Below are 23,799 nucleotides of genomic sequence, written 5' to 3' on the forward strand. Positions count from 1 at the left end.
AATAGCATATGCCTTACTCAAGCTTGGTAGAGGATCCATACCTATTATGTTTCCACGGGTTTGTTCAAAGCTTTCATTCAAACCCATAAGAAACTTCATTGTCTTCTATGCCTCCATGAATTTGTTAATCTCTGCCGCTGCATCACAGGTGCATGAAGGAAAGGAATATAGAACGTCTTTCTCATCCCACATCCCTTTCAAGTCCGTGTAGTAGGTCGTGACTGAACGGCCTCCCTGCTCACAGTTGTGTATGTTGCCTTCAATTCAGAACAGGGCAACAGAATTTGTTTGATTGAAACAATCCTTTAATTCCAGCCATATAGTTCTAGCCTCCTTACGGTGAATCACAGATTTGGACATGGTCTTTGTCATAGACGAGATGAGCAAATTCTTTACGAGAGTATTGCATCTGTCCCATTGAAGAGCTTCTTCTTTGTTGATTTGTGACCTTTTAAGAGTTCCATTTACAAATCCAGCTTTGTTCTTGATTTCGAGTGCCATCATAATCGTAGGTGCCCATATTGAGTAATTGTCCTCCGCCAAAGGCTCAGAAACCAACATGACCCCCGGTTGGTCTGAGTGGTGGATAAAGAGTGGGTGAGTAGAGTTCTCCCATGGTGCTGTAGCCCTGGAAGTTGCTGAACCCTGCACGAGTTGGTGTTGGGATTTATGTTCTTCGTCGCCAGCCATGGGAATGGTTTGAGGAGGTTTTCAAGGTCTCAAGAGTGCAATGGCTTTGATACCATAAAGAAACAGAGAATGGTTTGAATTTTCTCGTTACTACAATTGATTAGTGGCTCTGCCAATATATACAAGAGTTACAATAGCAATCCTAACTTGTAGGAGGCATTCTAGAAAACAATCCCAAGTGACAGTCAATGCAAGATTACATCGAATCAATTAGAATCTTCACTCTTAATAGAGAGACGAACAAAAATACCAATATAATGTGGACAGAGGGATGAAAAGAAAATCAGTTAATTTGACAAATATAAACCATACTGTCTGAAATTTGACACTAGGGTCATCATTAATTAAGCCTAAATTAAATATAATTTTTTTTGGGCATTGCCCGATAGTTCACCCAGCAATTAGGAAATTGAATTTTTCATTTTTTCCTTACCCTTGTTTTTTCTTGTACCGTTGCCATCATTAGTGTTGGATATAAGTTTAGTCTGTTTTTAGTTGACAACTCTCTACTTTGCACCATCCATTGGCGCCAAAATCCATATCAATTCCCGCTAAAAAACTAAAAAGCCCATCAGGCCCACACTACAAAACCCAATATTCCAAGAGAAGATCATAAGAACACAGAAAAAGAAAAAAGAAAGAAGAAAGAAAAAACCAGACATGGGCAAAGAGAAGCAGTATTGGCTTCTGAAAACAGAGCCAGGAGAGTGGTCGTGGGAGGACCAAGCAGCCAATGAGGGCATCACCAAGTGGGATGGAGTCAAGAACAAGCAGGCCCAGAAGTACCTCAAGTCCATGAACCTGGACGACCTCTGCTTCTTCTACCACTCCGGCGCCAAGGCCCGCCGCATAGTCGGCGTCGTGACGGTCGTGCGTGAATGGTATTCGGAAGGTGAAGGTGGAGATGGTGCGGTTGATGTGAAGGCAGTTGGGGAGATGAGGAGGCCGGTTGACTTGAAGGAGATGAAGGGGGAGGAGGGTCTCAAGGGTTTTGCTCTGTTTCGGCAGCCGAGGCTGTCGGTTGTGCCGGTTTCGGAGGATGTGTGGTTGAAAGTTTGTGATTTGGGAGGTGGGTTTGAAGGTGATGGTGTTGTTGTGGAAGATGATGAATCTGGTGATGAAGGAGACGATGATTGATTAGGAGGGTTTTGTTTTGTTTTGTTTTTTTTTGTGTGGTAGGTGTTTGTGATAATGCCTCGATGAACCAAGCTACTTTGTATTTTGGATTGTGTTTTATGGGAAATAGTAGAATTGGTTCAGATGTCCATTTTGATTTTGTTTGATCGGTTAAAGGGAATTTAGGCATGTAATCAGTAGGTTTAACCTGCACAAAATGTATGCGAATGTGGGAGATTGAATTTTCTAATATGGAAATCGATTTTTGCTTTCTCTTGGTTTTGCCCAAGGTGGAGTTGAAGCAAGATTGTTTATAATTTGCTCATTCATGACATTTTCAAGTGAAACGGTTGTCTAATATGTGGGTGCATCATGTGATCACAGTCATTGTTGACCTTTCAACGCAGACAAATAAATCTCAAAATTTTGCTTCCTTCTCTTATCCATATTACCCGGTCAAGTCAACTTCTGCGCTTCTGCTTCCACACATGCAATCTAGCTTGGATACGGCCGAGAAATCTGAATTTGATTCTTAGGGCAGGTGCGATCTCATTCAATGAGTTACAAAACTTTGCTCATCCTCAAAAGAACATGAAGCTGGCGAAGTGACTTGCTGTTTGCAAAGAACCATGCTGTAGAGAAATTCACAAATCTGAATCAAATTCTGAGAAGATTGCAGGAAGATGCCATCCAATGTCTTGTAAGTTACGGCTTGATTCATTACCTTACATGCTTTGAGTTTAATTTAGATACTTCGTGTTTGTTTGACTGTGTTCGTTTCATGCTGCGGACATATATTGTCCATTATTGGCTCCTAGCTGGAAAATGAAAACTCTGAATGTTTGTTCACCTAGTTGTTAATTTTGCAGTTTGCAATGATTATGGTAGTTTACAATATTTAGATCTCTTCTGATTTCATGAAAAAGCAAAAATTAAAAGGAAAATGAGGTATTCAAGTTATACTTTCATATACCTTTGAGAAATAAGAACTGGGAACATTCTATTTTCCTTGTAGGTGTTTAAGTTTTACTTATATATTTGTCAGGTACTCTTTGCTTCCATGTTTGAAAAAGGAGGGAAAATATGCTAATAGCTCATTCTTGGATAATGGAAGCAAATTATTAGAGGATCTCATTGCTTCTTGTGATGGCAAATCCAATCCAATACGCCATTTCTCTGCTGATGAACTCATCAGGGCAACCAATAACTTCCATCCGTCTTGCCTTATACAAGAGTGTCGTCCACATGCATTTAGGGGTTCTCTGGACAACCGATTGGTTATCATTAAGACCATGGAGGCAGCAGATGAAGCTAGGGACGAAGCTATTCGTAACATCGTAATTTCAGTGCAGATGAGCACTCATAAGAATGTTTTGAAATTGTTGGGCTGCTGCTTAGAGTTCCCATTACCAGTTTTGGTGCATGAATATGCAACACTAGGAGTTCTTAACAAGAAAGGAGGTTTGGGGGATGATGAAGCTCTGCCATGGAAAACTAGAATACGAATCGCAAAGCAGGTTTCTAGTGCTATTACTTATCTCCATGCAGCCTTCCCTAGACCCATCATTCATAGGGATCTAAGGCCTGATTGTATTCTCTTGGATGAGGACTTTGTTCCCAAATTATGTGACTTCTCATACTCCATAACGATTCCTCCTAAGCAATCACATGTCAAAGATATCGTGAAAGGCACAGTAGGGTATCTCGACCCTGTGTATGTCAAGTCTGCATACATTTCAGAAAAAACTGATGTTTATAGCTTTGGTGTCATTTTACTTGTTTTCTTGACGGGACGAAAACCCTTCAAAGAAAATCAGAGAGGATATTTTGAATATGAGGACTTCATTCCATATTTGAAGTTACAATTAGCATGTGAGGGCCAAATTCAGACAATTGTGGATCCTAAAATCCTTGAGGAGTTGGGGGAAGGTGATGAGCAAGCACAACAGCAGTTGCATGATTTCTTATCACTGGCATTGTCATGTACCCAACTAGAAAGTGTGGCAAAAGAACTCGTACGAATTGAGAAATCTATCTTGCCATCCTAGCTAGCTTTATCCATTACATATATCGGTCCAATGGTTGTGCACTAAAAGGTTTTGTATTTGAAGCTCGTTTGGCTCCTGAAAGTCTTACAACTTATGAGTAAGGAGGTGCGTTTTAAGGTGGTGGTGGTGAAGCAGTTGATTAATTATGAGGGGTTTTTTTTAAGGTATGGTAGGTGTTTGTGATAATGCCTCAATGAACCAAGCTCTGTGTATTGTCAATTCTGTTTTATGAAAAATAGTAGAATAGAATCACGTATTCACATGTCCGTTTCGATTGTGTTTGGGAATTCAGCATGTAATCAGTAGCCTTCGGTTTTTCCATATTTTAGATCATAAAAGAATTTTTTGGGTTGAAGGTGAAACTTTGTTCCCTACATCATTTGCCTTGGACTTGGAGGAGCTAATAACACATAATTCTTTATTGAATTTAATATTACAAAATAAAAGAAAAAACAGCACAAAGTGTATGACTACGGGACCTATAAGAGAGTTTGCTACTTTGCATCGTTCTGTTTTTTTACTTCACTAATTAGGAGGTCGATTTCGAGGCAAGTTCGTTTATATTGTGCTCATTGTTTGTGAGACTTAAAAAGTCAAAACAGCTGACGTCGTTTCGAGTTCATATGATCTCGGACCTTTCAAAGCACATGAATAAATTCACAAATCTGCTCCTTCTTGTATCAAATGCAAATCATTGAAATATAACAGGAAACTGAGGAAGCAAACTTCTGCTGGCAGATGCAATCGGTGGTGGAAAAGGCCGAAGAATCAACACTTTACAGTTTAATTGGAGCAATTTAAATTCATTTCCGAGGGGTCTGCAGGGTGCTGCGCAGAAAAGAATACTGAAACAATGTCATCCAAATTCTTGTAAGTTATAGAGTCGGATCAATTGAGATATTCCTGTTACTTTAATTTCTAATAGGGTTTAAAATCAGGCAAGCAAGTTACTGTATTATTGCTTTAATTTCAACAATATATGTAATGAAAAATTTTAGTTAACCTCAAGGATTTTGACCAAGGCTAAATCAAAATTTTCAAAAGGTTCAAGATTTGTAGTTGAGGAAAGAAATCTTCTAATGCAAGCCGGACTCAGGAAAAGGATAGAAAGAAAACTCTGTTTTTACCATTTCTACTTTTTGAGAGTTTTTAATGATACGAAAGCTTTACTGCATGTCTGTATCTATTTGAATTTACTATGATTAACTGAAAAGAAAATGCGATATTCAGGGAATTAATATCGGATAGCTATTTATGTCATGTGTGAAGAAGTGAGAATGATCATTTTTATTGCATCATTTCATTTTCATTTCTGGGTTTGTGTTTACTTTTGACCTATACAATTATATCAGGGTCTCATTGCTATCATGTTTGAGAAAGGAGGAAATAGATACTCATAGGTCGTCATTCTTGGATAATGGAAGCATATTATTAGAGGATCTCATTGCTTCTTGCAATGGAAAATCTAATCCCATTCGAAATTACTCTGCTGATGAACTCATGAGGGCAACCAACAATGTTGATCCTTCTGGCGTGATGCAACAAGATTCATCATACAAAATGTTCCAGGGTTTTCTTGACAACCGGTCAGTTATCATTAAAAAGTACTTCACTGTGCACTGGCTTGCTCCGGAGCAAACTAGGTCTATGGCAATTCGAGACATTGTCATTTCAATACAGATGAGCACCCACAAAAATGTTTTGAAACTCTTGGGATGTAGCTTAGAGTTCCCTATACCAGCTCTGGTCTATGAATATGCAGCGAAGGGAGTTCTCAACTTTGAAGGAGGTTATGGGAATCGAATAATGAGTCCCTACCATGGAAAACTAGATTGAGTATTGCAAAGCAGCTTGCAAATGCAATTACATATTTACATACTGCATTTCCCAGGCCCATTATTCTCAGGGATTTAAAACCCAACTGCTTTTTTTTAGACAATGACTATGTTCCTAAAATCTGCAACTTCGCAACTTCCATAACCATTCCACCTATGCAATCACATGTTTATACTGATAATTTGATATATACACTTGGGTATCTTGACCCTACCTACTCGGCTAATCATCGCATTTCAGAAAAAACTGATGTGTATACTTTTGGTATTGTATTATTTGTATTTATAACAGGACAGCAAGCCATGTTAAGAAATCAGGCAGGAGAATATCATGAGCACATAATTCCATATGTGAAATCACATGCTTCTGGTGGCCAAGTTCAAACCATTATGGATCCTAAAATATCTATGGAGGTAGGGGGAGCTGAACCAATACACCAGCAATTGCATGATTTCCTAGCACTGGCATTGTTATGCAATGAAGATAAAAGTGAAGAAAGGCCAGATATGATCGATGTGGCCAAAGAACTCGTACGAATTGAGAATTTTATCTCGAGTGGCTAGCAACAACAATTTTATCTCGAGTGGCTAGCAACAACATTGATTTGAAGTTCAGAATTAGCTCTGTCTCTCATCTTCTTTGTACTTTGTGATTCAACATTCAAGTGCACTCGTTTGTTACATTTGTTATCAAACTAGAATTTGACAGCTGCACTTGTTTGTTATTTGAAACTTGGTCGCTCATCTGCACTATATGATTCAGCTTTCATTCCTAATATGTGGGAAATCAAAAACTTGTGGTAGTCCGTTTCAGACAGCCGTGGATCCAAAAATCCAAGAGGTGCTAAGGTGATTGAAAGTTTGAAACTATAAAACTATTTCTGATTGGGATAGATGACTACTTCCAGTTGAAAAAAACAAATTCACATATTGTCTAAAGTTTTGTATTCTATCTTCTGCAACTCTTTTTGGAAACACATGAAATAATTTCCATAACAGACTTTCTATAGAACTCATGTAGTTTTTAAGATTACCGTTGATAAGTACCTCCCAAGTCCCAACCAACTTCATCACAACCTGAGTTTCTTGACACCATTATTGATGATTTGTGACTGAAATTAGAGGAATTAGTAGCCAAACAATTTTACCCTGCCATATACTAGAGCACATTTGATTAAACTTTTTCTTTGAGATTTGAAGCCCTGAAAGGTATTCAGATCGATTAATCCTTCACTGCTTTGTCCTCATGCTTACTTCTGTCACATAGGTCAAAAGCTCTGACCAGCAGCTGCCTTGCATTTTCTTGGTAATGAGAAAACTACTAATTTTCTTGCTACTGAAGGACTTGCAGCTGCCATGCAAGTTCTCAATCTTGTCATAGGCCAAAATAAAAAAAAACATTGCCACTTATGAGTTCATCGTCTTACCAACTAGAGCAGGGCACGTATAATCCCATTGTTAACCTTGCAAAGAGTCTAACTTTCCTCATCGTCAAAAGAAAAATAAAACTGACCAAGTAATCTGCTGCACGCTTGCACAAGAACTCTGCACTGCTGTGGAGAAATCCAGTAACTAGTATTTTTTCTTGGATCTGAATCAAAATTGTGAGAAGATTGACTGTGGAAAAATGCCATCCAATGTCTTCTAAGTTATGGTTTTATTCAGTTCATAACGTTCTTAGAGTTTAATTTAGACCTATGACCAAAAAAGAGTTTAATTTAGACCTGATTTCTGGTTAACTGCATGTTTTTGTCAGTTGTCTATATCTACTATTTACTGGCTTGTTTGATTTAGACCTGTTTTTGAAAGATCTCTATATCTAAATATTTCATGCATGTCAGAAAGCTCTCATCTTCTTCCATCTTGTAATTAATCCTTTGTAAATGACACAAGGGCTTCAAGTTTTATTCTACTTTGTGAACCTACTCCTCTTTAAGAACATTATTGGTTATTTGTCAATTTCGATCAAATTAAGTAATGTATTCAATCTTGTGAAAGTTTTTTGAAATAGATATCTCATGTACACATTCAACTATTCAAGAACTAGATAATTAATACTCTGAACAAAAAAAAAAAATCAATCTAAAAAGTAAAATGTCCTTTGGACTCGCAAGATTGTCGTTTAATTAGAAGCAACATCGCAAAGCACCACCCCCCGTTTCTCACATCGACATCTATCAAAGTCCAACAGCTCTCAACTGGTTGTAACATTAAGCACTCTAAAGAGCCAATAGCAGGGAGTCGCCCAAGTCGTCGCTAAGCTTGACAAAAATGGCCGGCCTTCTTTGACCCGTTATGCCTCCACTTTCCTCTATTTCATATCAAACCCACCAAGCCTTTTCTGATGGAATGACTTCGTTGTTGACCCTTGAAGTCTTCGTCTTTGTGGAAAGAGGGAAGCTTTGCTGTTGATTCAAGAACCCTTCTTCGGCCTTTTTGATGCTCCTGTGTTTGTGCTCGTGAACTATCTCAGGTTTCAGTGTTAAGTGTTAACTGATGCTGGAGTTGCTAGTTTCAGTATCTTGAGCTCTGTTATCGCTGAGTAGCAACTTAGGTGATTGGGATGGCTTTCTTAGTGCGTATGTTGAGTGGGCGAGGTCTTGGCATTTTTGTGCTCTTGTTATTGCTTAGTTGTAGGTTCAGCCATGGTGTTGAGAGTGATATAAACTGCTTGAGAAGTATAAAAGTAGCATTGGCGGACCCTTTAGGCATGTTAGCTTCATGGGATTTTAACAATGCCACCGAAGGATTCATCTGTAACTTCCTGGGAATCGAGTGTTGGCACCCTGATGAGAGCAAAGTTTTAAACATCAAGCTTGCGGATTTGGGACTCAAAGGCCACTTTCCTCGTGGTGTAGCGAATTGTACAAGCTTAACCGGCTTGGATCTTTCGAGCAACAACCTCAGTGGAGCTATTCCTGATGATATTGGTCGTTTAATCCCTTTCATTACGTCGCTTGAGCTCTCGTCCAACAACTTCTCAGGGCCAATTCCCAGGAATATCTCCAATTGTACTTATCTGAATGTCCTTAAGCTTGACAACAACAAGTTCACGGGTCAGATTCCTGCAGAACTTGGTCAGCTCAGTAGGCTTAAAACATTTAGCGTGGCCAACAATCAACTGTCTGGGCCAGTCCCCACCTTCAACGTTAAGGATAGTAAAATCGGAGCGGACAGCTATGCAAACAATTCTGGACTTTGTGGCGGTCCTTTGGAAGGTTGCCAGGCAGCTGCAAAGAAGTCCAACAGTGTAGTTATCGTGGCAGCGGGTGTTGGGGGTGCAACTTTTGCAGCATTAGTTGTGATTATTGGTTTGTTCTTCTTCATGCGTAGAGTGTCTGCAAGGAAGAAGGAAGAGGACCCTGAAGGCAACAAATGGGCAAGGAGTTTGAAGGGAACTAAAGGAATCAAGGTTTCCATGTTCAAGAAGTCAGTTTCTAAAATGAGACTGAGTGATCTCATGAAGGCTACCAACAATTTCAGCAAAGACAATATCATTGGCTCAGGAAGAACGGGAACTGTTTACAAGGCAGTGCTTGATGATGGCACCTCACTTATGGTCAAGAGGCTGCAGGAATCTCAATACTCTGAGAAAGAGTTTCTGTCTGAGATGTCTACTCTGGGTGGTGTAGAACACCGTAACTTGGTTCCCCTTTTGGGTTTTTGTGTGGCAAAGAAGGAAAGGCTTTTGATGTATAAGTACATGCCTCATGGTACCCTCCATGACCAGCTACATCCTGTGGAAGCTGATGGTGCCAAGATTATGGACTGGCCTACAAGGCTAAAAATTGGGATAGGAGCAGCCAGAGGATTAGCGTGGCTCCATCATAACTGTAATCCTCGAATTATCCACCGAAACATAAGCTCCAAATGCATCTTACTGGATGCAGATTTTGAGCCGAAGATTTCTGATTTTGGCCTAGCTAGGCTCATGAATCCAATTGATACACATTTGAGTACTTTTGTCAATGGGGAGTTCGGAGATCTGGGTTATGTGGCTCCTGAGTATACAAGAACTTTAGTAGCCACTCCCAAGGGGGATGTTTACAGCTTTGGAACTGTTCTTCTTGAGTTGGTTACTGGTGAAAGAGCTACCCATATTTCTAAAGCTCCAGAAGATTTCAAAGGAAACTTGGTGGAATGGATCTTGCAGCTGTCAAGCAAATCTCAACTCACAGATGCGATTGACAAATCCTTGATTGGAAAGGGTGTGGATGAGGAGGTTTTCCAGTTCCTTAAAGTTGCATGCAACTGTGTGGTGCCTACTTCCAAGGAGAGGCCTACTATGTTTGAAGTATTCCAGCTTCTACGAGCCATCGGACAGAAATATAACTTCACAATTGAAGAGGAGATGTCGACGCCTTCAGACACTGCTGATTGTGCAGGAGAACTCATTGTTGCTCGAGAGATGATGGAGATTAATTGACAGAGAATAGTAGTATGTGAGCATTACCCTTTTGTAATTATCTTTTTTTTGTGTAGTATTAGAAATAAACATGTCATTACTCTTGTTGAGTTACGGTTTTTATTCTTGTATATATGTAGCTTCCTAGCTGTTTAATTTTTCAATCTATTGTCGCTTATAGTGTTTAAAACCAAGTAAGCAAGTTAATCAAAGTAATGCATCGTTGCTTTTAACTATATGTTAATGCCAAATTGTCATCAAACTCAGCGGTTTTGGCAGAGGGACAAGTGAATGGTTTGTAATTAGTGAAAGAAATCTCAAGAAATCCTGAATGGAGTTGTAGGACAAGTAATCTTGAATTTGTTGTTGTAATCTTCCAGTTTGTAGAAGATAAAAAGAGAAATAATGAGCTATACATTCAGATCACATAAAAAGAGTAGTTCAGAATTAACTGTCTTTCAAGATGGAGTAGTAATATAACTAATATAGCAATATCAGAACATTCATGTCATCAAGCTCTCACCTTCTTTGTACTTTGGGATTCAACACTTGTTTGTTACATTTGTTATCAAACTAGATACTGATTGAACAGCTGCACTTGTTTGTAATTAAGAGTCTAATTAGAAAATCCAGTGGTTTAAGCTCTTAGCTTCTGTCCTTTACCATCGTCAATGTAAGTCAACATGTTGCTCTGTAGATTAGTCTTGGACAATTACCATCACACTCTGGAGTTTTTCAAACTGTTCACTTTCTAAGTCTTCATGAAGTTCCGGAATATCATGAACATACTATTACTAATGGTTTTTCAAAGATTGGTAGAAAATGAGGACCAGAAGATGAAGGTGGCAAGCGGCACCCTCTGTGATTCTGAATCCAATTATATCTGAACTTATTCATTTTTCACGGCATTGTCCCACTGCTTACTTCTGTCACAGGTCAACCTCTCTGACCTACAATTGCCTTGTAGTTTCTTGGTAATGAGAAAGTAACTACTTTGTCCTTCTTGGAAGGACTTGAAGCTGCCAAGCATCTTCTCAATTGTGCTACATGCATGGCCCAAAATAATAAGAGCAGTGGTCCACCTTGACCTTGTGAAGACTTTTGTAAGCTGCAAAAGTTTATTCGTCCTCAAAATAAATAGAAACTCACGAAAGAAAAAAAAAAAAAAACTGTATGATCTATCAGTTGGTGGAGAAAATCAGCAAATTATTGATTACTTGGTGCAATCTGGAATTCTGAATGCGATTCTTAAGTCATTGGTTTTCTGCAGAGGAGGAAGTGAAAGATAATATTATCCAAAATCTGGTATGGTATGGTTTTGGACTTTTGATCACTGTTTATTGCTTCATATGGGATATTCTTGCATGTTGAATCAATTATTTGATGCCCAATTCTAGGTGCTGTTGTTAATTTCTCTTCCTACATATTATGGAGGCTGATCTGTGAGCCAAACTGCAGCGGACTTGGTGGAGGAATCCTTGAATTAGTCTTTACTTGTACAATTTGAAACCAATTCAAAGAAGACAGAGTGACATAACAGAGCAGAAGCACTGAAACGATGCTATCTAAACTCTTGTAAGTTTCGGTTTTGTTGTTTGTATATATGTAGCAGCTAACAATTTCTGACCTGATTTGAAATATTGCTGTTTAATTTTCTGATTTGTTGTATGGTGTGTTTAAAACCAAGCAATCAAGTTAATCGAACTTATGCATAATTGCTTTTGTTATACCAAGTTTTGAATATATGGTTTGAAATTAGTGATAGAAATCCTGAATGGAGTTGTAGGACAAGGAATCTTCTATAACAGGAAACATGACTCTTGATTTTGTTGTTGTGAACTTTCAGTTTGTACAAGATAAAAAGAAAAATAATAAGCTATTTAAATTATATAATCATGCCTTTGTGTTTTACTTGTATGTATGTGTCAGGTACTCTTTGCTTCCATGTTTGAGAATGGAGGAAAAATATGCTTTGGATAATGGAAGCAAATTATTAGAGGATCTGATTGCTTCTTGTGATGGAAAATCTAATCCCATTCGCCATTACTCTGCTGATGAACTTGTCAGGGCAACTAACAACTTCCATCCTTCTTGTCGTATATCTGGTGGATACGATTTATATAAGGGTTTTCTAGACAACCGATTGGTTATGATTAATTGTGTGGAAACTTCAACTTTGCATGAGCGCTGGAGAGATATGGCTATTCGTGACATTATAATATCGATGCAGATGAGCGCTCATAAGAATGTTTTGAAACTGTTGGGCTGCTGCTTAGAGTTCCATGTACCGGCTCTGGTGCACGAATATGCAGCGAAAGGAGTTCTCAACTCTGAAGGAGGTTATGGGGATAATGAGTCCCTCCCATGGAAAACTAGACTACGTATTGCGAAGCAGCTTGCAAATGCAATAACATATCTCCATACAGCCTTCCCCAGACCCATCATTCATAGAAACCTAAAGCCCTCATGTATTTTCTTGGACCATGACTTTTCCCCCAAATTATGTGACTTCTCACGTTCCATGACCATTCCTCCTGAGCAATCACATGTCATAGAAAGCGCAAGGTCTGGAACGGTTGGGTACCTTGAACCTGCGTTTGGTTACGTTACAGAAAAGACTGATGTTTATAGCTTTGGTGCCATTTTACTTGTTTTCTTGAGTGGACAAATACCTTATCAAGTATATCAAGCAGGAGAAGATTTCGACCTTGCGTCATATGCGAAATTACATGCCTCTGATGACCAGTTCCATACGATTGTGGATCCTAAAATACTTGAGGAGTTAAAAGGAGAAGATGAGCAAGCACAACAGCAGCAGTTGCATGATTTCCTAGCACTGGCATTGTTATGCACTCAATTCGAAAGTGAACGAAGGCCAGATATGATCGATGTGGCCAAAGAACTTGTACGAATTGAGAAGTCTATCAATCCTTGTTAGCCACTTTATCCGTTACATTTGGGAGGTGAATCTGATGAAGTAAATGATTGATTCTGAGGGTCTTTTTTTGTTGTCTGCACGGTAGGTGTTTGTGATAATGCCTCAATGAACCGAGATCCTTGTATTGTGAATTTGTTGTATGAAATATAGTAGAGGTGATTCAGATGTCCATTTTGATTGTGTTTGATCACGAAAAGGGGTAAAGGGAATCTGGACATGTAATCAGTAGATCTAACCAATACTGTGGAAGCTAGACTTATTTGCTAATTTAGAGATTAATTTGCTGCTTTGCATTCCTTTGGTTTTGTTTAGTTTGGAGCCTAATTTCGAGGCAAGTTCGTTTCCTTCTTATTGTTTGTGACAGTCTAAAGTTGACTAATATGTGGGTGCATGTGATCTAGATCAGTGTTGACCTTCCAAAGCACACCAATGAACTTGAAAATTTTGCTTTTTCTCGATCAAATACAATTTATCTGTAACATAACCAAGTCAACTTCTGCGCTTCTGCTTACACACATGTAATCTAGCTTGGATACAGCGGAGAAATCTATAGTTTACTACTTTACTGTTGAGTAGGAGCAATTTGAATCTGATTCTCAGCACAGGTGCGAGCTCATTAATGAGCTAAAAAACTATGCTCATCCTCGGAAGAACATGAAAGTGAGCTGCTTGCAAAGAACTCTAGAGTAGAGAAATCCATAATCGCTGCTTATTCTTCGATCTGAATCAAATTCTCAGAACACTGCAGGAAAATGCCATCCAATGTCTTGTAAGTTATGGTTTTATTTGTTGCATTACATTCTTTGAGTTTGATTTAGGTCTTAGTTTAGATGTTTGTGTTCCTTAATTTCATTGCTTTCGTTTCATGGTGCACGCATATATTTTCCATTACTTCCCATAGCTGGAAGATGAAAACTCTGCTTTTTTCTTTTTTCTTTCTTTTTAGTGTTAAATTGTCAGTTAGTACAGATTTGAAAGTCTATAATATATGGATCTCTTTAGACTTCATGAAAACTAAAAATTATAAAGAAAATGAGGTATTCAAGTTATATAGTCATATGCCTTGAGAATGATTTAGAAAAATTCCTTCTGTGTCCATGTTTTGGTGTTTTACATTTACTTGCATATTTGTGTCAAGAACTCGTTGCTTCCATGTTTGAGAAAGGAGGGAGAAGATGCTGATAGATCATTCTTGGATAATGAAGCAAATTATTAGAGGATCTTATTGCTTCTTGTGATGGGAAATCTAATGCTATTCGCCATTACTCTGCTCAAGAACTCATCAGGACAACCAATAAAATTTGATCCTTCTGGCATTATACCGGAGGGTTCATTCTACTATAGAGGTTTTCTAGACAACCGATTGATCATCATTAAGAAGAGAGAGGGGAGGGATGGGCTCTCTAGGAATTTCAAGAGGGCGAGGGAGGAGGCTATTCGTGATATTATAATTTCAATGCAGATGAGCACTCAAAAGAATGTATTGAAATTGTTGGGCTGCTGTTTAGAGTTCCCTATACCAGCTCTGGTGCATGAGTATGCAACGCATGGCTGTGTTCTTAACGACGAAGGAGGTTTCTGGTCTAATGAATCTCTACCATGGAAAACTAGACTACGTATTGCAAAGCAGCTGGCTAGTGCAATTACATATCTACATACAGCCTTTCCAAGACCTATCATTCACAGGCATCTGAGGCCCCATTGTATTTTCTTGGATGATGACTTTGTTCCCAAATTATGTGACTTCTCATACTCCATAACCATTCTTTCTGAGAAATCCCATGTTCAAGATGTTGTGATAAAAGGGACAATGTGGTACCTTAGCCCTGAGTTTCTTGATTCTGGTTAAATTTCAGAAAAATTTGATGTTTATAGCTTTGGTGTGATTTTACTTGGCTTCTTGGCGGGACGGAAACTTTTGGCAGGACATGACGACCTTATAAAATCGGTGAAATTGCATGCTTGTGATGGCCAGATTCAAACAATTGTTGATCCTAAAATACTCGATGAGTTAGGGGGAGGTAATGAGCCAACACAACTTCAGTTGCATGATTTCCTAGCACTAGCATGGTTATGCAGTACTCGAGATGAAAGTGAACTGAGGCCAGATATGATTGATGTGGCCAAAGAACTGATGCGAATTGAGAAGTCTATCTGGCCCCCTTGCTAGCTTTATGTATTTCATTTGTTATGATCGATCAAAAGATATTTGACATATTTAGCAACAACCTTACTTTATAGTTTAGAAGCTCTCACCTTCTATTTTGTAATGCTTTGTAAATGACACAAGACATTGTTGGTATTATGGATCTAATCCTAGTTAATCACTCTATATACGTACGTCCTTTGTCAATCTCTTCTTTCTTGTCAGAGAGGACTACATACTATCTTAAGTACTTGTGCATTCAATATTCTGAAAATGTACGTTTATATCTTTAGAACTCAATTAGTTTAAAGATTACAAAAGATTAGGACCTCCCAAGTCCCAATCAGCTTCATCAAATCTGAGTCCTTGTTATTTGTTTCAATCCAAAGTGGGATTCGTTGAAATTGGGACCATTATTGATCCGAAGTGGAGTTCTCCATACCAGCTTTAGAGCATGAATATGCACACAAGACTGTGTTGTTAACTACATTGGAGTTTTGGGGCTAATGAATTTATACCATGGAAAACTTAATTGAAAACTTAATTATGTATTGCAAAACAGCTTGGGTCGTATTATTGAGGATATCAACTTTTCTCTTGGGATTTTAGTTGGTTCTTCCTTGAGACATGTGTATCGTGAAGCTAATATGGCTGCCCATAATTTAGCTAAACTAGCTTTACATTCTTCTTTTAATCTTTCATGGAGTGGGCTTGTCCTTCCTGATATTAGAGGCTTTGTGGCTTCTCATTGTACTCTTTGATTGAGCAATATAATTTGATCGTCCTTCCCTTCAAAAAAAAATAAAATGTATTGCAAAACAGCTAGCTAGTGCTACTCTATTTATTTATATATATATATATATATATACACACACATTAGTACTAGCAAACTTAATTATTTATTTATATTTATATATCCACATCTCGACCATTAAGCTTTTAGGTAATGTATAGATCATCTCTGCAAAATTTCAGCCAAATTGATAGTCGTTAAGATATCTAACTCACTTAAACCAATGGACAAACTGAATCTGTCAAACCTGAACCGTACTAGCTTTAAGGCAGTTATCAATGCCTTAACGACTATCAATTTAGCTGAAATTTTGCAGAGATGATCTATACATTAGTACCTAAAAACTGAACGGTCGAGATAAGGATATGCGACCGAAAAGTGACTATAAACTCTAACCTCGCACTTTAATTTCAGAGCGAGGCCTTGCTCTGGATAGGATATATATATATATATATATATAGGATATTTCTCAGGTGCGGACGTCCGTACCGAAATTTCGGTACGGATTTCCTGTTTTCGACCACTTTCCGGCCATATTTTTACATCTTAACCGTTCAGTTTTTAGGTCCTAATGTATAGATCACCTCTGCAAAATTTCAGCCAATTTGGTGATCGTTAAAGCATCCAAAATTGCAATTTACACGAACGGACCGAATCTGTCGAACGGGAACCGTTCAATTTTTAATGGTAAATTGCAGTTTTGGATGCCTTAACGATCACCAAATTGGCTGAAATTTTGCAGAGGTGATCTATACATTATGACCTAAAAACTGAACGGTTAAGATGTGAAAATGTGGTCGGAAAGTGGGGGAAAACGGGAAATCCGTACCGTCCGCACCTGAGACGGACTGTATATATATATATATATATATATATATATATATATATATATATTGAAGAGAAATGGAATGGCTTGATTGAAGTAATTGAATCATTACAGAAGAGAACACATATAAATACTCCTAGCTGCTATCATACAATAAGATCACATGTGATTATTAAGAGAGATGTCAGATGTGCAGTTTAATATGTGGTTGTGCTTGGTCTTCTTGGTCTGCAATGTAGCAACAAGCTTTGTCTATTGTACTTGGGTGAGAGAGCATGAGTTGTCTCCTAATTGTCTTGTGCTGGAGTGTTTTGTTCTCTTGTGCAGCCTTGTAATCTTATGTTTTTCTTCTGATAATGATTTCATCTTATCATTCCCCCACAAGCTGATGCGGAATGTGAAGCAATCAGCTTGGAAGTTAGATGATGAGAACTATGCCTTGGAAGACTGGGTGAAATATGTTGGCTAAGTTTGGCATAGAGGTTTGAACAAAGCAAAAAAGGGGCAGAAAACAAAAGCATGGAACAGAGAGACTAAGGCAAAGTAATAGCAAGAGAAGAGCAGGATAAACAGTCCTGACAAGAAAGGAAGAAAGAGTTTGCAAGCATGGGAAAAGGAAACTGTAAACAAAGGAAATAGAGGATGTGGGAAGAAAGAGGGAATAGAGATTTAAAAACACAGAAGATGAGAAAGGACTTAATTATATAGAAGGTGAGTAATGTTTTTGTTCTTTTGGGGTGACGAAGAAGTGATTGCCATGGTAGGTATGAGAAGAAAACCATGAATGAGCAGGATGAAGAGAAGAAGAATGAGATGGAGAAGCTTTTAAAAGAGAGGTAGAAGAAAATGGATATAAGATTGCTGAACAAGATGATGAGGGAAACTCATAACTAGGTGAAGATCAAGGAAATATAGAAGCAAATACGAAGTAAAAGAGAGATGCTGGTGCAGAAGAGAGGCTAATGAAGAAGGTAGATATGTAAGACGCTGTGCAATTGAAAAGTGAAAGCAGATCACCGTTGTCATGCAGTGTGAGGTGGAAGAGAGAGCATTAGGAGAAGATCGTTCTCTGGAATATGGGAAGCGCTTGGACACAAAAAAGAATAGCTTGATCAGCAGGAAACAACAAACTGTTGCCAATGAGGGGTATGAGAGGCTTCAGGAGAGAGAATAATAGGTTGAGAAGAGGGAGGATCCCATGAAGGGGATTAGAGAGCTATTAAGCAAGAGTCTAAATGAATAGGATTTTCTTTTATAGAGAGATGAAAAAGAGGTAGCTTGTAGGAGCAGAAGGAGTGAGAGAGCAAATGAAAAGAGAGATCGGTTTGCTATTCTCCAAACAACAATCTAAGCTTAATTGGAAGGAAGCTATAGAGGAGAAGGGATGTTGGGATACGGTGGGGAATTGAAACATGTTGCTTCTACCATGATGGTGCTAGAAAAGATATCAAGGGAAAAGGGAATTGAGACTGAAAATTGAAGTGAAAAATGAAAGATCTTAGCTTGAGGACATAACAAGAATGTGAAGAAGAAAGTAAACTGACTTGAATTGAAAATTGAACTAAGAAGAAGGATTCAGAGATGTTGAAATCAATTTTAGGCCCGTGGGTGTATGGAGAGTTTTGGAGTTTACAGGATCAAGAGCTGTTAGGTAAATGACTCTGATACCATGATAAAGTAATTTGGGGTTCGCATCCAAAATCAATTGGGAATGGATAGAGTGACCCAAATCCTTATAAACCCATAGGCAATGTCCCATTTTTCCCATGTGGGATGTATATATTCTCAACATATGATAAGATGAAATCATTATCAGAAGAAAAACATAAGATTACAAGGCTGCACAAGAGAACAAAACACTCTAGCACAAGACAATTAGGAGACAACTCGTGCTCTCTCACCCAAGTACAATGGACAAAGTTTGTTGCTACATTGCAAACCAAGAAGACCAAGCACAACCATATATTGAACTGCACATCTGACATCTCTCTTAATAACAATCACATGTGATCTTATTGTATGATAGCAGCTAGGAGTATTTATATGTGTTCTCATCTGTAATGATTCAATTACTTCAATCAAGCCATTCCATTTCTCTTCATGGTATCAGAGCCAGGTTATCCACGTGTGCATGCCTCACGGCCACATGGGCTCCACGTCACCCAAAATTGTCCACGTGTATGGCTTGAAATTTTGCCATATGTGTGGAGGCGTGTTGAGAATATATATATCCCACATGGGAAAAATGGAACATTGCCTATTGTAGATACCTCTACTAGCAAGGCTAGTTTGCTACCTCACCAAGCATAAACAACACCCTCATGGGATCCAACCGCTACTTGCATCTTGTAGCCCTATGTTCAAGCTACGCTACGGTATCCAGAAATCGCAAATCCGTCACCGGGAAGCCACCTTCCCGGCCTTGCCAAGTTGCCTCCACAATATGCTTCTCTAGACTAGAATAGTGACTTTGAGTCCCACATCTAAGAAAATGCAAATGAGGGAGCCTCCTTCCCCTATAAAAGGAGACTCCTCCCACAACTCAACACATCCCATTACATCTCTTGTAATCTTGTTAGGCCGCAAGGCTTGACACACTAGTACACATTCAAGTGGACGTAGTTTCCCGCTAAGGCAGGAGACGAACCACTATACATTCCGTGTCACTCTCTCTCTCTCTCTTAAGCTAACTAGAGATCCCCAACGGACCCAAATGTTAACATTGGCGCCGTCTGTGGGAAGCCGACACAAAGGCTTCGTCACTTACCATTGAGTTAAGTCATCTTATCGAAGCTCAAAAAAGCTCTTTCTTCTCTTCTTTGAGTTATCAAAATTGCTCACTACCATTTTCTTGTTTCCTTTGAATTATTATATAAACCGCTAGCAAGCGTTGCACCCAGCCCCATCCTTGGTGGTAACAAAATTTTTCAACATAAATTTGTCCCCAATGCTGGCTAAGTTACAAGGTTTCAAGGTAAAGAAAAGTCAACGCTGCACTTGAACCAGTCAACACCCCTCAGAGCTGATCAAGTTCGGTCAACGCCGACCAACTTTAGCATGTTCATCAGTCAACGTTGATGAAAGCAGTCACCGCTGAACTACCAAAAAAAAAAAAAAAAATTGGCGGCAAATCTTCTCTGGACACCCAGAAATATGCTCAGAGCACTGCCAAAAGGTTAGAATCTCCTGGACGAGGGCCTCCGCCAATATCCGTCAGCGGAACTTCTCTTCCGCTCAGCTCCGCTCCAACCTCCGCTAGACACTAGCAAGCAACAAACGCTGCGGGCCTCCAAGCTGCCTCCGCTCAGAACAACCGCTGAGCATTGCTCCGCTGAGTTCTGAGTCCGCCACCTGCCGCGGACAAACCTCCGCTGACCTTCCTTCAGCGGCACCACACCGCCGACCATCCATCAGCGCCCCACTGACCATCCTTCAGCGGCACCGCTAGCTCAAACCACCACTAACTTAGCTCTGTTGGCCAAACACCATCGCTAGCCGAGACCTCCGCCAGTCGCTACCACCGGCCAGAGCACCACGAGCTCCAAACATCACTTGCCAAGCATCCCCACTCCGCGGCCAAAAAATCCGCTCCGCTGGACAAGGGTTCCGCCGGCCAAGAGCTCCGCTCCACCGCACTTCACCGCTGGCCAAAGCTCCGCCGAGCTTCACCTCATGCCATGCTCTGGTATCCATCGCTGAGATTCTCGCATGGATTTTCCCGTGGAAATTCAACAATGGGCTCCACCGCTAGGCAGTTTCCACCAAGATTTACTGCTGAGAATCATCGCCGGCCATCTCCCGCTAGCAAATCCCAGAGGCAAAACTTCGGCGGCAAACTTCAGCATCAACAACTTTCTCCGCCAACCACCTCCGCTGGCCAAATACTCCGCTCCGCCAGTCCGCCGGTATGATGCTCCGCTCCGCCGGTAGAGTGCTCCGTTCTGCCTGTGGGATGCTCCGCTCCTCCGGTAGGATGCTCCACTCCGCCGGTAAGATGCTCCGCGCCGCTAACCGGCAAAGACCTCAGATGAGCTTTCTTCACCGCTGAGTTTCTCCTCAGCTGAGCATCAGCACAGACCCCCGCTCCGCCGAACTTCTCATCTCCGCTGACCAAGCTCCACTCCACTGCGCGAACTTCTGCTACCCATGCCAAAGTGCAAACAGATGTGGACAAAGGTCCCAGCAGCCAGCCAAGATGATGCTTGACAAGTAAAACTCGAAACTTGACTCAACCTCCATCAACTCATCAGAGTTGGATGCTTGACTCCTGTCAGCCCATTAGCTCTCAGCTGATTAAACTCTATGGCAACGCTCCAGCCACCCAGATGAGTTTTTCTTTAAATCATTCTCTGGTTGACTATAATATACACACGCTGCATTATATCCTATAGCTTGTCCTTACATGCCTATAATTACACGGCAGTTACAAACCCACGATAGCATGCAACTATAGAGACGTGTACGTGTTTCCGTTGTGATCAATTAAGCATGGTCATGCATGCAGATTGCCATGCTTTCACCTTATCCTTGTGTCGGCCACATGCAAAGCTTGTTAATTGGATATTCATAATTATGCTACATGTGTCCATGTAATATGATGGCATGCTGGTGCTTTGACTAAATTCCTTATCTCCAAGATTATATGCATGGTTGACTTCAACTATACGCCCCAGGATCCGGCTATACATCTTGGCACATGGCATCTTCAATAGAAATATTACTTTGGCTACCTTCATGTCCAATTAAAAATTATATAGAGTTTGCATGCTCCCTGAAAATTCGACATTCAAAATAGATATATATATATATATATATATATATATATATGCAACTTATTTGTCATCAATTACTACATTTGCTTGTACACTTTGCTTAAAATTTTATCTAAAGTACATATGCAAATTATTTATGTTGATTTTACAAATCTATATATTAATCATCTATTTTGTTTCAAGGAAATTCAACTATTTCTATTGAGCATTCAACCGCAACTACGAGTTGACGTACATTATCGAAGTACTTTATCCGCCACAAGCAAATGAACCTCAAATCGGCATAAGATAAGTGCCTTCCTCTTATCTTTACGCTCTTACAATTTGAGCTACCGCCGATGCCATGACTATACATGTCTCTATAACCCTTAAGCATGCCTACAACATGTTATTAGCAACTTTACTACAAGTACATGCTACACACATACATGCTTAAATGCACTTTCATGTGACATGCATCTAAAAGCTAGTGACACTTACGACTTAATTAAACATGCTCGGATAAACGACTTGCTCGGGTTACGACTCGCTTGGGTATCGAGTATGGCCACGACTTGCGCTTGGGCCACGCCTCGCATGCTCGCACAGCGCCTACACACTCAACTACACCCAACTTGCTCGAACAACCCAACTTGCTCGATCATGTCCAACATGTTTTACTTAAGCCCCAAGTTCACAAACACTTCATTCTATGTCACCGGGACTACTCCCACAAAATTACTTTGGACGCCCATTACACTTGCCACTATCTATTGTGCGTGTTATATGGCCATAAGATCCACATATACAACTACTAATATTTTACATGTTCATACACATTAATGGAATATTGAGTTCTTCTACCATTTGTTGCTTGCAACAAAACGAATTCTTTTCGCATTCCATTAATACGAGCGGTAACCAATACAACAAGCATTCTACATATGCGCGTTTTTGTCTCATTGTGTAGGTTAAAAGAGTCCCTTCTTGCTTATGGAGCTCGGGGACTTGTAGGGGCTAGGCGCCTCTCGGACATTGTTTATGCTTGATGACTTCATGATTATAACTCCCCAACCAAGAAGCTTCTCTTACTCGGGGACTTCGGAGACTTGTAGATACCTCTACTAGCAAGGCTAGTTTGCTACCTCACCAAGCATAAACAACACCCTCATGGGATCCAACCGCTACTTGCATCTTGTAGCCCTATGTTCAAGCTACGCTACTGTATCCGGAAGTCGCAAATCCGTCGCCGGGAAGCCACCTTCCCGGCATTGCCAAGTTGCCTCCACAATATGCTTCTCTAGACTAGAATAGTGACTTTGAGTCCCACATCTAAGAAAATGTAAATGAGGGAGCCTCCTTCCCCTAGAAAAGGAGACTCCTCCCACAACTCAACACATCCCATTACATCTCTTGTAATCTTGTTAGGCCGCAAGGCTCGACACACTAGTACACATTCAAGTGGACGTAGTTTCCCGCTAAGGCAGGAGACGAACCACTATACATTCTGTGTCACTCTCTCTCTCTCTCTTAAGCTAACTAGAGATCCCCAACGGATCCAAACGTTAACACCTATGGGTTTATAAGGGTTTGGGCCACTCCATCCATTGTCAATTGGTTTTGAATGTGAACCCCAGATTACTTTATCATGGTATTAAAGCGGGTTATCCCATGTGTGCATGCCTCGCAGCCACACGGGCTCCACGTCACCCAAAGTTGTCCACGTGTATGGCTTGAAAATTCACCACACGTGTGAGGGCGTGTTGAGAATATATACATACAACCTTCCCCAGACCCATCATTCATAGAAACCTAAAGCCCACACGTATTTTCTTGGACGATGACTATGTTCCCAAAATCTCTGACTTCTCACTTTCCATAACCATCCATGCTGAGCAATCGCATGTCGAAGATGTTGTGATAGGAACAGTAATGTACCTTGACCCCGAGTATATGGTGTCTAATTACATTACAGAAAGAACTGATGTTTATAGCTTTGGTGTCATTTTACTTGTTTTCTTGACTGGACGACATGCTATTCCACAAAAAGCCAACCTTGTGTTATGGGAAATTACATGCTTCTTATGGCCAGTTTCCGACGATTGTGGATCCTAAAATACTTGAGGAGTTGAAAGGAGAAGATGAGCAATCACAACAACAGCAGTTGCATGATTTCCTAGCACTGGCATTGTTATGCACTCAAGAGGAAAGTGACCTAAGGCCAGATATGATCGATGTGGCCAAAGAACTT

At 39.9% G+C, this 23,799-nt stretch overlaps 6 protein-coding genes across 10 annotated transcripts; 5 read left to right on the forward strand and 1 right to left on the reverse strand.

The window, feature by feature from the left end:
* Positions 1 to 105: 105 nt before the first annotated feature.
* LOC112170616 lies at positions 106 to 690 on the reverse strand. Its single transcript, XM_024307960.1, has 2 exons — positions 339 to 690; positions 106 to 257 (listed from the first exon to the last, which is right to left on the reverse strand). Exons 1-2 carry the CDS (start codon positions 688 to 690, stop codon positions 106 to 108), a joined length of 504 nt encoding a protein of 167 aa, XP_024163728.1.
* Positions 691 to 1,317: 627 nt separating this feature from the next.
* LOC112172749 (thymocyte nuclear protein 1) lies at positions 1,318 to 2,078 on the forward strand. Its single transcript, XM_024310219.2, has one exon. It carries the CDS (start codon positions 1,351 to 1,353, stop codon positions 1,825 to 1,827), a length of 477 nt encoding a protein of 158 aa, XP_024165987.1. The 5' UTR covers positions 1,318 to 1,350; the 3' UTR covers positions 1,828 to 2,078.
* Positions 2,079 to 2,214: 136 nt separating this feature from the next.
* Positions 2,215 to 4,114, forward strand: LOC112172747 (serine/threonine-protein kinase ZRK1). The gene is made up of 3 exons (XM_040509762.1): positions 2,215 to 2,506; positions 2,676 to 2,754; positions 2,852 to 4,114. The coding sequence occupies exons 2-3, from the start codon at positions 2,750 to 2,752 to the stop codon at positions 3,852 to 3,854; spliced, it is 1,008 nt and encodes a 335-aa protein (XP_040365696.1). The 5' UTR covers positions 2,215 to 2,506; positions 2,676 to 2,749; the 3' UTR covers positions 3,855 to 4,114.
* On the forward strand, positions 3,883 to 5,975 carry LOC112172748 (serine/threonine-protein kinase ZRK1-like). Its single transcript, XM_024310218.2, has 3 exons — positions 3,883 to 4,018; positions 4,593 to 4,724; positions 5,207 to 5,975. The coding sequence occupies exons 2-3, from the start codon at positions 4,708 to 4,710 to the stop codon at positions 5,688 to 5,690; spliced, it is 501 nt and encodes a 166-aa protein (XP_024165986.1). The 5' UTR covers positions 3,883 to 4,018; positions 4,593 to 4,707; the 3' UTR covers positions 5,691 to 5,975.
* A 1,987-nt stretch (positions 5,976 to 7,962) lies between these two features.
* LOC112173642 (probably inactive leucine-rich repeat receptor-like protein kinase At5g48380) lies at positions 7,963 to 10,208 on the forward strand. Its single transcript, XM_024311327.2, has one exon. It carries the CDS (start codon positions 8,253 to 8,255, stop codon positions 10,113 to 10,115), a length of 1,863 nt encoding a protein of 620 aa, XP_024167095.1. The 5' UTR covers positions 7,963 to 8,252; the 3' UTR covers positions 10,116 to 10,208.
* A 984-nt stretch (positions 10,209 to 11,192) lies between these two features.
* LOC112169170 (non-functional pseudokinase ZRK2) lies at positions 11,193 to 13,328 on the forward strand. Of its 5 annotated transcripts, none has more exons than XM_024306153.2 (3): positions 11,193 to 11,404; positions 11,492 to 11,669; positions 12,024 to 13,328. In XM_024306153.2, the coding sequence occupies exons 2-3, from the start codon at positions 11,653 to 11,655 to the stop codon at positions 13,030 to 13,032; spliced, it is 1,026 nt and encodes a 341-aa protein (XP_024161921.1). In that variant the 5' UTR covers positions 11,193 to 11,404; positions 11,492 to 11,652; the 3' UTR covers positions 13,033 to 13,328. The 5 variants fall into 5 exon arrangements, with proteins under 5 accessions (XP_024161921.1, XP_024161922.1, XP_024161920.1 ...); XM_024306154.2 differs by having other exon boundaries at positions 11,553 to 11,669; XM_024306152.2 differs by having other exon boundaries at positions 11,193 to 11,399.
* The last annotated feature ends 10,471 nt before the right edge of the window (positions 13,329 to 23,799 follow it).

The sequence above is a fragment of the Rosa chinensis genome, chromosome 6 (assembly GCF_002994745.2).
Source record: "Rosa chinensis cultivar Old Blush chromosome 6, RchiOBHm-V2, whole genome shotgun sequence".
NCBI classification, from domain to species: Eukaryota; Viridiplantae; Streptophyta; class Magnoliopsida; order Rosales; family Rosaceae; genus Rosa; species Rosa chinensis.